This window comes from Vicugna pacos, chromosome 15 (genome assembly GCF_048564905.1).
Source record: "Vicugna pacos chromosome 15, VicPac4, whole genome shotgun sequence".
Taxonomy (NCBI): domain Eukaryota; kingdom Metazoa; phylum Chordata; class Mammalia; order Artiodactyla; family Camelidae; genus Vicugna; species Vicugna pacos.
The window spans coordinates 43903959-43917027 of NC_133001.1; the positions used below are offsets into that span (position 1 = coordinate 43903959).

Genomic DNA, 13069 nt, shown 5'->3' on the forward strand with positions numbered 1-13069 from the left:
AATTTCAGGTATTGAAGCCTGTCTCCACTTTTTAATTTTAATCATCCAGGGTGGAAACCTCTTTAAATGTGGTCTGTGCCTCTGACCATAATTTAAACTTTTTTATCCTTTAGGGATGTTCTCTGATGCATTTAGGGCTGATTGTGAGGCCCTGGTTTTTCCTCCTTCTCATATTTCCAGACTGCTGTGCTGTTTCAGCTGTTGAACTTTTTGTTGATGGTGGTGGTGTGTGTGTCCGTGTCCTTTATTGCTGGTAAATGTGGTGGTATTATCTATGTACTAATCTCTAGAAATCTCCCTTTGCTTCTAATTTATTTTTAATATGCTACTGACAGAGAAAATATAACCAACCTTCTTAGTATTCTACTAAAGTTTGGACAGAAGTAATTACTCATATATTATGAGAGAAGCACTTACTTTCATAGTATGATTGTTAGTTTTGGCTATTGTGAGAATTCTTTTTTCCTTTGCTTTCTAGTTCACAGCTGTGTCCTCTTTAGTTGAGGTGGGTGAATAATTGTGTAGAAGAAGTTAGCTAACACTGTATTGTAACATCAAATGATATTTGACCATTTATTCACTTTTTCTACCTACTTACTCCCTCATCTTTGTTCTTTGTTTCTGCATCCTCCCACTGACCCCACTTCTCTTTACCTCTGTTAGTGTTCCCATTACATTAGGTTTTTCTAATTTATGGAATATGCCTTAGTGTTTCTACTTTTATGTTGATCTTTCTCCTTTTATCTCTTATTTTAGAATTTTTTGCTTTTTCTCCCCTTGCTCCCTTTTACTTGACCTGTTTTTGTTTGTTTGTTTGCCTTTTTTAGTGTCACAGTAGCGTTTAAAATAACTTAACCAATATTTGTGCTTTTAGTTTGAAACATTTCTTAATTAGATTTTCCAGGTCTCACTTAAGAGAGTTTCTGTCCCCAGGTGTTATTGATAGATAAGCGGTTAACTGTTGTGGCTGTTAGGGACTGTATCCTAGATTCAGAGGCAACTGAAACCAGGATTCTAGATATTAATGATTTATAATCAGAATACTGACTTTAATTATCAGTGTGATAAAACCTCAGTAATGTCAGGAACCCAAAAAATAAAGCCCACATTATTTGTTAAATCATACCTAATTATCAACTGATTTAACTATGTGATTTATTTGTCTAATTCTGCTGTTTTCTAAGAAACTTAATCTCTTATTCAAACCCCATCTGTCTGATAGTAAAAGATAGGAGCAGATGATTTGTGCAATTTATCTTTAAATCCTTTAGAAAACTGGTGCCACTATTTTGAAGGGCATTCTAACAGCGTGTGTCAGGGTGGCCTTGAGAATATTTATATCCAGTGACTCAGTCTGCTTCTTGAGGGTGTCCTGAGGAATAATCAGAGGTGTACCAGGTTTTATGTATGTTTGTTACAACATTTTTAATAACATGTGAAAACTTGAAACAGCGTTAGTGTCCAAAAGTGAGAGCTCAGTTAAACTTCGATATATCCACATGACTGAATATACTGCCTTAAAAAATAGGCTTCAGATCAAAATGCATAAATGTAATACAGTTTTATAAAAAATTATTATGCACATATAAAAAGAAAGAAATATATCAAAATGGTAGTGCTGTTAGGTATTTTTTTCTGGATTGTAGCATGAAAATGGTTTTATAATAATAATTTATATTACTTGTGTTTTCATGTGTTTTTGATAGGCTACACTTTGCGTAGTCAGAGGAAAGGTGACCTGAGGTGCTGTTTTTGCTCAGAACTGGCAGTTCTGACATTTCAGTTGTTTGCTTCCTTGGTATTTCATTAACAGACTATAGAGGGCCAACCTTTGAAGTCATAATTAAGCAGTTTCACCTGTTCAAAATTTAGCATCCTCTGTGTTATTTTTTAACTACCTGTCACTGCATATTATCCCGGCCATTTCTGTTAATCATCTTTTTGCTTCATTAGCTGGAAGTTTCTCTTTAATCTGAGTATTTGTCCACATTTACATTTCTCATATAACCAAAATGTTTTAGAACTGGAAGTAAGTAAGAGGTGAGTCCTCCATCTGCATTTTATGAAGAAGGGAGGGAGGCCTGGAGACTAGTGTTGGCTAGCTCCTGGCTGAGTTAACACTAGAAGCCCAAGGCAGGCTGACTCCCATCCTCCAGCCTCACTCTGACTTAATGAATGATGTAGGAATATTCATGAGTTTGAAAATAACATATACACTTGGATTTAGTTACATATAGGTATTTATGAACATGCAGATGTGTGTACACATGTTTTTGTGGGTTAGGCTGCTCAGTTGGTAGAAAGATGACAGGAGGAGATGAGTCATTGGCCAGAAAAGCTGACATATAGAAGAAAATGGCTTTTCATGTGTAGACTTGAGTCTTTATTGTAAACAGCCCTATCATCTTGCAGAAGTGTATGGTTGGTCAGGTGGGGACCAGAGAGGAATGGATAAATGTATAGATGCAATGAGTAAAACCAGGGTTGGGAGAGGGTACAGCTCAAGTGGTAGAGTGCATGCTTAGCATGCATGAAGTCCTGGGTTCAATTCCCAGTACCTCCTCTAAAAAAAATAAATAAAACTAATTAACCCCCCCAAACCCTCACCCCAAATTTTTTAAAATAATAAATAATAATAAAAAAACCCCCCAGGGTCATTATCACCAAGAGAAAAAAATATGTATGTGAAGATGGTAGAATAATAGCATTATTTTGCCATTACACAAAAGCCAGAATATTTTAAGAAGTGTATACACATGTGTCTTTAAGGGTTTGATTATGGATTTTTCACAGGAGAAAAGCCTATACTTTTATCTGGAAGTAACTAATGGGAAATTAGCATACCTTCTTTCAGAGGTATATAAATTGAAAAATTACTGGGGAAGTGAACCAGTCATCTGGGAAGTAATTTATTCCCTTAATGTCAGAAGGGTTTAGGGATTTAATTAGAGGACTAGTTACATTTTTTAGGTATTTTTATTAAATTTTATTGTCTTGTATTTGTTTCTTTGGTAAGATATTTTTTGTATGTATGTAGTGAATCACACTTAGATTCATTGTTACGCTTCATTTATGATAAAAAAGTTAACAATCACTTTTCAGTGTTTTTGTTACAGATAAGAGAAGCCTAATCTTAAAAAAAAATTGTTGTTTTAAATCAGTAACTCAGGAAGTAATGACTTCTAATAACTGTGCCTTCAGTTTTGGGGTCTAGCAGTATTTCTCTTAAAACCAACCAACAAACATGTTTCTGCTTGTTCTTTTACTACTTTAATATGGGCCTATTAATAGTTTAAATAGTAAATATAGTTTCTTTTTTCAAGAATTAAATTTTTTTTTACTACTTTGAATCTATTATATGATAAAGCAGCTAAGTATAGTTGAAACTAATACTCTTAGTCATCTCACTATCCAATCACTCCTTTTATTGCTCTGAAGTTAGATGTAGATTTGTTGGTGTGGATGTATACACTTACATTCATGTGAGTGGAAGCTATACACATGGTATTGATATACTTGGTAGCTGAAGTCTCCAGTCTTGAATATTCCTACCATTAGTGGCTACAAGGTAATAACTTGCTAGTTTATATCAGTTATGAAAACATTGAGTGGCCACAGAAAACTTGACTAGCAATTACTTAAAACCATTGGGATTTATTTTTCTCAAGTAAAAATAAGTCCAAAGGCTGGCAAGTTCAAGATTGGTACCATGACTTAGAGATGTCACCAAAGACTTGGGTTCTTTGTGTCTTCCTGCTTGCCATATGTCTTTCCTCCTTAAGATAATCAGTGACTGCTCTATGCCCATTTTAAGCAGAAAGAAGAAAGAGATGCCTCTATTAGGAAAACAAAAGCTTTACCACAAATTCACTCCAGAATTACAATGTGCAAAAGAGGCTGGGAAGTCATTTTTTAAGGGGAGCACATCAGCGTTCAGTTAGAGAGCGAGAATGGGAAAATAGATACAGAGCAGTGGGCACCTTGCAGTGCCCGCCACATCCCGTATTGACCCTTGGTTTTCACTTAGATTAAAAGGATGATTATTTTCCTTGTTATAAGAAGAACAGCCAGCTATTTGAAAATTAAGTTTTTATGCTCTTCCCTCCTTCAAAAGGCATCATTTATTCACATAATTCGTAATCGGTCTTCAAAGCTGTGTGTCTGCTGTCTTGAACTCTGTTCTAACTGCCTGCAGGATGGTTCCACTTGGAAATTTGCTGAATAGTTCAAATATACTTATGTTCAAAGCTAAGTATCTATCTTCAGTTTGGTTATTTCAGTCAGGGTTGTCAGCATTTTTTTGAGCTATATATTTAGAATAATCTTAATTTTTAAAATTCCTTTATTCCCTAATCTACTTTGCCATCAAGTGCAGTTTTCTTCAAGAAATTGAAGATGTCTTGGAACTGACACCCCACCTCCTCCCAAGTACTGTGACTCTTGTAATTCTGACTCTCACCTCCTTACTTGTGCATTATTTACAGGGTTTTCTAGCCGATGTCTCCAATCCTGTTCTTCCTCTTTTATTCATTTTGCCAGTCGTTAACAGTCTAATTTTCTTGAAACCTAGCTTTCAAAATATTTCTTCCCTACTTGAGCGTTTTTAAACAAAATTCAAAATGTTTCCTCTTTTAGCGTTTTCACTCATAGCATACTTTCTAAATTCAATCTTTATTTATCTTTACTTCTCAGCATAGTCTATCATAGTCAGAATGTTCTCAATGCACTGTTTCCTGCCTCCTACCACTGATAGTTATACCCTATAAATTCCTGCCACAGAGACTTTTTATCCCACTTAAAAAAAATTATAGTTGATTTACAGTATTATGTTGGTTTCAGCTATACGTTTCAGGTATACAACAGAAAATTGAATAATTATAGATTATATTCCACTTAAAGTTATTATAAATTATTGACTGTATTCCCTGTGCTGTACAATATGTCCTTGCAGCTTATTTATTTTATACATAGTAGTTTGTACCTCTTAATCTCCAACCCTCATCTTGCGTACCTCCCTTTCCTCTCTCCACTGGTAACGACTAGTTTGTTCTCTGTATCTGTGAGTCTGTTTCTGTTTTGTTGTATTCATTGTCCTTCTCATCTCTGGTTGTGCTCCCAAAGCCCTACTCTCAGCCTGTTTTGACCTCATCATTCCAGATCCTGTTTTTCAAGGCCAAGCTTCTAAATTTCTTTTTTGACAATTCCTGCCTCTGTGTGTGTGTGTGTGTGTGTGTGTGTGTGTGTGTGTGTGTGTTTTAGATCTATTCTACACTATATTTGAAGAAGTGTGGTGTAACGGAATTTCTTTGGAGTCAGATAAGTGTGGGTTTAAGTCTTGATTTACTCACTTACTAACTTTTTGACCTTAAGAAGGTTAACCTTTCCAAACTAGTTTCCTTATCTAAATTTTAAATGATTATGTACATACACATGTGCGTGCAAACACACACACACCTTTTTGTGACAGTAAAATGAGCTAATGTTTAGTGAAGTATAGTAGTACTTAGTATTGGAGATTACTACATGAAAACAAAACCCCAGGATAACAGTGTTTTAAACAAAGTTGAAGTTTATTTTTCTCTTATATAAAAGAAGTCCAGGAGTATATAGTCCAGGGGCTGGTATGGTAGCTTTATGTTCATCTGGAATCCAGACTTTCTATATCTTTTTTTTCTACCATTCTAGTGTATGATTTCTACATCAAAAATGAGATTGCCATATAGTCCAAGGTGGCTGCGGGAACTCCAGCAATCATAGCTGCATTACAAATAGCAAAAAGAGGAAGGAAAAAAGGGTGTATTCCCAGTGTAGTCAGCTTTCTTTAACCAGCTTTCCTGGAAGTCTCTCACAACCCTTCTGCTTATAGTCTTCCTGGCCAAATATCTAGTTGCCTGACCACAACTTACTAAAAGAAGGCCGCAAAATTTAACCTCTTACTTGGGTGCATTGATGCAGAAAATGAAATTGGTGTTCTACTACTAAGGAAGGAGATAAGAATATTGGGCAGCTGCAGGCAGACTCAGCCATAGTTACCCATTGTGGTGCCTGCTGGCAAATGGTGAGGTTTAACAAATACCTTGTTTCTCTTCTTTCTGTTCTATTTAGAGTCAGCTTAGGACTTACTTCTTCGTTGCTTCATAAGTATCTTATTTTTCCAGCTACACTGAATTTTTCTTGGGGGATAAGAACCATGTATCATACTTCTTTGCTGTATTTCAAAATATTTAGCAGAGTGCTTGGTACTTGGACCACTTAGTAAGAACATCTTACTTTCCACTAGGACTATACTTTTAGCCTCTTGTTAGATTTTTCCCACCTAATAGGTATTTAATATTTTTCCTTCAGCTACAACCTAGCAGCTGTCATGAGAGGAATGTACAGACGGTTTTATTTCTTTGGTAATTTCCTGTTTTCTAATGCTTAAAAGTTATACTATGGAGTTGATAATCTAAATTTTTTCTTTCTTTGATTAATGTATTTTAAATATTGGTTTAAAAAAATTTTTTTCTCTACACCTAGTGCTTTAGGATGAAATACCAGATTGAACCTAGAGAGTAATGCATATATGTACCTTGTATCTATCTATCACATATATATCTAATATACCTGTTCACTGTACATATATAGAATATGATTTTTCAAAATGCCATGTTTGGAAAGGCCTCAGGAAATTATTTTTTGTGCATATTTAACTCACTGATTTGTTTGTAAGAAAGCTGAATAGTTTGAAAAAAAGCTTAGGTTAATAATTGTCAAGTTGTTTTGAGCTCCTAGTTATTTTTCTTTTTCTCCCCAACTGGGTGAGAAGAGAGGAATAACTAACGGGAAACTGGAAACTCTGCAAAAAAATAAATAGTCGTATTTTTGGAAAGGTCTTTCCCATCTATGGGTCAGACTTTATGTAAAAACAGAATCTTATAGTAACAAAGTATCTGGTGATAGAAGAGTTTTTATGAGTTTTTAAAAATTCTTCTCTGGAACTTACTATATGGAATTTTTCTAATTTTAATTTTTAATTTTTTTTTGAGGGAGGCTGTCATTAGGTCTGTTTATTATTAGTTGTTCTTTTTTTTTAATGGAGGTACAGGGGTTTGAACCCAGGGCCTCGTGCATGCTAAGTATGTGCTCTACCACTTGAGCTATACCCTCCCCCCCAAATGGATTATTTTAAATAAACAAGTTATATGCTTCCTTGAGATTTATTTTCCTGTACAGAAATACATTACATCATTAATATATGAACATACAAATATAGTACAGTTTCTTTCATCCCCCATCACCAATGTGTAAATGTATTCATACACTCAAACATGTACATGTCTTATATAAATGCGTATGTAAATGTAAGTGAGAAAGACAGCTGCTACAAATTCTTCTTGGAACAAAGTGAGGTATAAATAAATAAAATAAAAGTTATATATCATTCAGTTAGGTACACTCAGAAAGAGTAGGGAGGTAGTCCTGTGTGGATGTTTATTGGATTTGAAGTTCAGGTAGACTTTTAAGTGGGTGGGGCAGAGGGGCCTCACCAGCAGAGTAACCACACAGCGAATGAAAATACCTGTTAACTAAAAATCGTATTAACTTTATGATGCTTTGTAATGATACTTTTGGACTGGTATACAAATGACATAGAGCTGTTTATTAAAAGTTGATTTTTTGTTTTTACAGTTTGACTTTATTTGGTTTTGTTCTCATAGATGTTTTCTCCCAGATGTCAGATTCCAATGGCTTAATGATATTTAGCAAGTTTGACCAGTTTCTGAAGGAAGTGCTGAAGCTCCCAACAGCTGTCTTTGAAGGGCCATCTTTTGGTTACACAGAGCACTCAGTCCGCACCTGTTTTCCACAGCAGGTAAGGACAGTTTTCTAGAATCTAGGACTTGAGGAGCTCCCATCCCCTCCTCCACCTTCTGTCAGATTTCACCAGATTGCTTCAGTCTAGGGATATAGGTCTAGAGCTGGGGAGGAAAAAGAGCTTTAAGTCAAGGGAGGGGATGTGGAAAAGATTGGGGATAAAAAAATTCACCTGAGGACTCTTTTTTGGGAGTGGGGAGGAGTCTTCTCTGAAAAAAGGATAACATTTGAAATATTTTAAATTACTAAACATTTCAAGAAAAAATATTTAGGATGAAGTGATTATATTACTGCCACTGGACATATATTCCTCTCCCTAATGAGTTTTTCAACTGTGAAATATCGCAATTTTGATATAAACCTCAGTACAATACTGGATCATTGTTTCCTGAGCACTGAAGACAAGGAACACTGTGCAGCTCTCAGCTGCCGGCTCAGAATCCCTCAATGTGCATTTTCTATGGAAGATAGAGTTGGTTTCCTTTTTATTTGTGGGTGTCCTTTTGTGGTCCTGCTCTAGAGGCTGGTGTGAGTGTATTCCTGAGATTAAAACTATACCTCCAAGGACTTAGAGCAGAGTGGATGCTGGCTGTAGCATTTGTTTTTTTTCGGGTAGAGATGAGATAAAGAAGCTTCACACTAGACTTAGAAAGTTTGAGAAAGCAGGGAATTAAGAAAAAAAAAAATCTATGTTAAAACTAATGGGTAGGGGGGCTGAGGGTACAGTTCAGTGCTTGGCGTGTGCAGGGTCCCGGGTTCAATCCTCAGTGCCTCTGTTAGAGGAAAAAGATTTTTAAAAAAATTTAAAACCTAGTGGGTAAAAAAAGATAAGCAGAAATAAATACACAAACATCTCATACAGCTCAATAACAAAAAAAAAGAACACGCACATATCCCTTTTTACATTTAAAATTAAGAACTCGTGTTTGTCTGAATTCAGACTTCCAAATAATATTTTACAGTTTGTCTAGAGATTACTCACCTTTAGCAGTGAAGGCGGAGCCCACAGTACGAGAGAGTTATTTTTAGTAACTTCTGAAGCGATGTTCTTCCCAAATTTGTACACACTTTGGCTGGTTGCTTTTGTGGAAATTTGTCTCTATACATTATTTTTTCTCTCAGCATAAATGGCAATATCAGCTTTTAGCAAATTAAAAGTATCTATGCTTCAATTATTCTAGTAGAGCATAGTTTGCATTTTCCCCCAAATAAACGTGCATTTTCGAAGGATTTGAGGCTGTCCAAACATATACTGGTCCACAAATGTGCTGCAGGTCTTAAAATGCCCTACAGAGATACAAGTGAGGATGAGTAGGATGAAGATACCACAACCATTTTTCATTTAGAACTCATCTCACTGCTGCTGCTTTATTAGTGCCATCACATCGACCGGCTGCCTCCACAGGGCTCTGGGGGAATCTTGTATGTGATGTTCGTGTGGCTTTTCACACAGATGCTTCCTGGAGGTCAGGCTAAAATTTGATCAAGTTCTGGAATGCTACTATTAAGTAAAGCAGTGTCAGGACGGGGAAGGGAACTTATACAAGGAAGTATCAGTGTAGAACATTTCACCAATGGATGATAATTCTGTGGTGCACTAAACCTAAAGTAATCTTTGATTGAATTGTAACGTGAGTACTAAAATGAGAATCTAAATTGGAGTGACAGTTTAAAATGTTAAAGAGGATTTAAAAAATTCCAATTGTTAATTCTATCTTCTAGAAGTTGGAATTCTTCTTCTAAGACTTCTGTCTAGGATTCTACATGTTACCTTTTTTGTGAGGCCTTTGAACTCACCACCTGATTGGTGCTTTTTACCTGCTTCAGATTCTTATTTAAACAATTCAGCCTTGTTTTGATAATATGCCAAATTTGGAAAAGTCGAAAAGCTTATTGCAAAAGAAATACAAGCTACTGATAGAATGACCAAAGAAGAAAAAAGAAAGAGAAAGACAGTTTGGACAAAGTTTCATGCAACAAGTTAAATTCAACAAATTTTGGGTTTTTTTCTTCTGAAAATGAGCTTTTCCCGTGCAGTTTGTTTTCCTGTGTATGTATTCCCTTGGTGTGCGTTAGCCTGTGCACCCTCAGTAGAGAGCGGTGTCGGTGTAAAGAGGGGTTTGCGTTGTTGGTTTATATGTAGTTTCCCCCAGCATGTTCGTGTTCTGGGCTGAAAAAGAAATGACCATAATTAAAGAGAAAGTATGACTATTTTAATAAAGAAGCTGAAAATCCTGCAGAAGGACCTTCCTTTAGTGAAATTGTTATTTCTCTTGGGAAAAACCTAGGAGCAGAATTGCTAGGTCATGGGTAGGTATCTGTTTAGGGTTATAAGAAAACACCAGGGCTTCTCCAAAGTGGCTTATATGAGATTTCTGGTTGCTCCAAATTTGACCAACATTTGGTGTCAGTCACTGAATTTTAACTATTCCGGTCGATGCATTCTGTTGAATTGACTTATAAATGCTTTTAATTTTTGATGTTTTTAAAGCTACTAAATTATAAATTACATAAATCCACATCCTTTATTGTGAAAAGTAGGCAAAAAATTTTTTCACATTAAACATACAAATTTAATAGCCTTGACTAATATTTTACATAATAAAGAAAGGTTCCATAATATAATTTTTGGTAGATGCATGCTATTCTATGGCATAAATATCGCATAGTTTATATAATCAATTTCCCATTTTTGGACTTTTAGGTTGTTTCCAACTTTTTGCTATTATGAACACCAATGCAATACATATTCTTGTAAATAAGCCTGCTGCCTGTCTTTATGAAAGGGAAACCTGAGTGAGTAGAGAGGAGAGTTAGGGAGAGGAAGTGAGAGAGGGAACAGGTGCATTTTTTCAATCAATGTTGCAGGAGATACGGTTGATAGTACTTTATGGGACACTGCGCCGCCATCTCTGTGGTTCACAGAGGGAGAGGGAAGTAGGGTAGAAAGGGATTATGTTATTGCCGATTTTCAAAATAGCAAGAATATTTCTTGCCTGGATATGTCCTTTGATTATACTTGGACTGACATATATTCTTCTGCTGTATGCCAAAGTAACTTTTCTTCCCACTGTATCTTTGAAATGAGACATTTTCTGGATGTTTGGACCTTGATTTCCAGAACATTGAATAAAATTTGGCAAAAATTGCCTGGCACATGAATACGTGTATTTGTGTATTTCATATGTATTCTAATTAAGCAGATTTTACAGCCTCTGTTAGCAGCCGCTCATTAGCATTATAATCTAGTGTGGGTTAGTACCATGTTTCATTGATTGGAAGACATTTTTCACACCTTAACATCTCTCAGGATACCTCGTATGGCCAGTGGCATCTTACCATTGCAGTTGGCTGGGCAGTGGTTATGATGGATTGTCACTTCCAAGTATGAACTTGGTCACAGCTGTTCCAGTTGTCACTTCAGCTGAATTATGTCCACTTTTGGTACTGTGTGTGGTGTCATTTCAAATGTTCTCAGAAAGGATGCACTCTGATTTAGCATTAAATAAAAAGTTATTGTAAACACAGAAAGCCATGGACATAACAGGGGATTAAGTTTAATATTAATGAGATACATATTGATTATTGGAGGAATTCCATATTTTCTTACAAAGCAACACCAAGTGCTTTCAGAACCTTTTTTTTTTTAAAGGAAAATATCCACAAATAGATGCGGCTGTATTATTTTTTTTACTGAGATGTGACCAAAATAATTTCTTGTCACTTGAAGCAGCACAACTGAACCTTGACGAAATTGCTAGATCCTTCTGAATAGATGAAAGGAATTTCAGTTCAAGAGGCTGGTGTGACGGATTCACATGTCACGAAGGATTACAGTTAATTAAGTCATTGAGTTAGTTTAATTGGCTGAGTGTTTTTCTTTCTTAGTGGTAGGAAAAAAATAATGGTGTATCTTATAAGTGGTGGTGTCTTAGGCTGGATGAAATACAGCGTATAAAATGGATTTTGTAATGAACAGGTCTATGGTAATGAAGTGTGTATCACTGGCATTCATTAGCTTGAACAAAATTGTAGAGACCTGGGAGGTCTTGTTTTGTTGAGGTTTTGTTCCTGTCGGGCCTGTGGAGGACAGTGTCTTACTAAATTCCTTAGGTAGGAATGACAAGTGGCTCCAAGATTGTTTTCTCTTTTTTTTAAAAAAAAAAAAGATTTTTGTTAGATAGCAGTGCTTACTGTGTAGATGCTATGGGAAAGGTCCTCCCCTCTGTTGTTACTCATGAGCTGAAAACAGGTTCTGATGAAATCAGCCCTGGTTCCCTGGCCCCGGGGCAGGGCTGAAGGCTGCTGGACGTGCAGTGTTGGGGGCCGCTGGCCCAGCTGCCTCTCTGGGGCTCACTGGTGGCACAGCCTAGCATGCGCTCCCTAGCTGAGAGCCACAGGGTTCACTAGTCTTCCGGGAAAGCAGGAAGCTTTTTTGCCAAAGAAACCCTCAGGACTCTGGTCTCATAGTCACTTTACTTACCAGCCAAATGGCATCTAAAGAAGAGGACGATGCCTGCTCAGAGACTGCTTTTGTTTCATTATTCCTTTTAATCATAAACAAATTTGAATTTAAGTCAACATTTTAAAAAACAGCTCTGTCAATGTCCTTAGTTTGCTTTTTAAAAAAGTTTGCTAACTTCTTGTTGCCTACTGGATGAGATTCTTAACCAGACGAGATGGTGCCTATCAATCCAACCCCCAACCTGTCTTTTCACCTTCATTCCTGATTCCCTCGGCACGCCATGGGTTCTTTTTAGATATTGCCCCAGTGCCACGGGGGCTGTACCATTCACATTCCCACCAGCAGCGTATATATAAAGCTGTCTCTTTCTCCACAGCCTTGCCAACAGCACGTGTTCTTACAGTTAGGAATTTTTGCCAGTCTGATAGATGAGAAACGTTTTGATTTGAAACTTCCCTTGTTTTGAGTAATGTGCATTTTGAGTGAGCGAAAATGCTACACTTCTTGTCTTTGTTTATGCGATTAGTTCTCACTGGAATGTCAGTAACCTTGGACCGTCTCTCTCTCCTCCATCAAAGGCCGCATATTTCAAAGCACAGCTGAAATATCTCCTCGACTTTGATGCTCTGAATCTTTCCATGTGGGATTAATTGCTTCGTCTTCGGCAGTCCCTGGCACGTTGCATCTAGCTCACTTGTGCCCTGAAGGGATGCACCTTGCTTTCCTTCATCTTTATGTCCCCGTAAC

General features: G+C 36.5%; 1 protein-coding gene across 13 annotated transcripts in view; it reads left to right on the forward strand.

Annotated features, from left to right (window-relative positions):
* Positions 1-13069, forward strand: part of DTNB (dystrobrevin beta) — a 209628-nt gene that overhangs the window by 59597 nt on the left and 136962 nt on the right. For 9 of the 13 annotated variants that reach the window (XM_072938094.1, XM_072938085.1, XM_072938086.1 and 6 more), the window contains one exon: positions 7701-7855. The exons of the other annotated variants lie outside the window; for them this stretch is intronic. In XM_072938094.1, coding sequence (XP_072794195.1) covers positions 7701-7855 — 155 coding nt within the window. The remainder of the gene's footprint in view (positions 1-7700; positions 7856-13069) is intronic. 13 annotated transcript variants of the gene reach the window in all.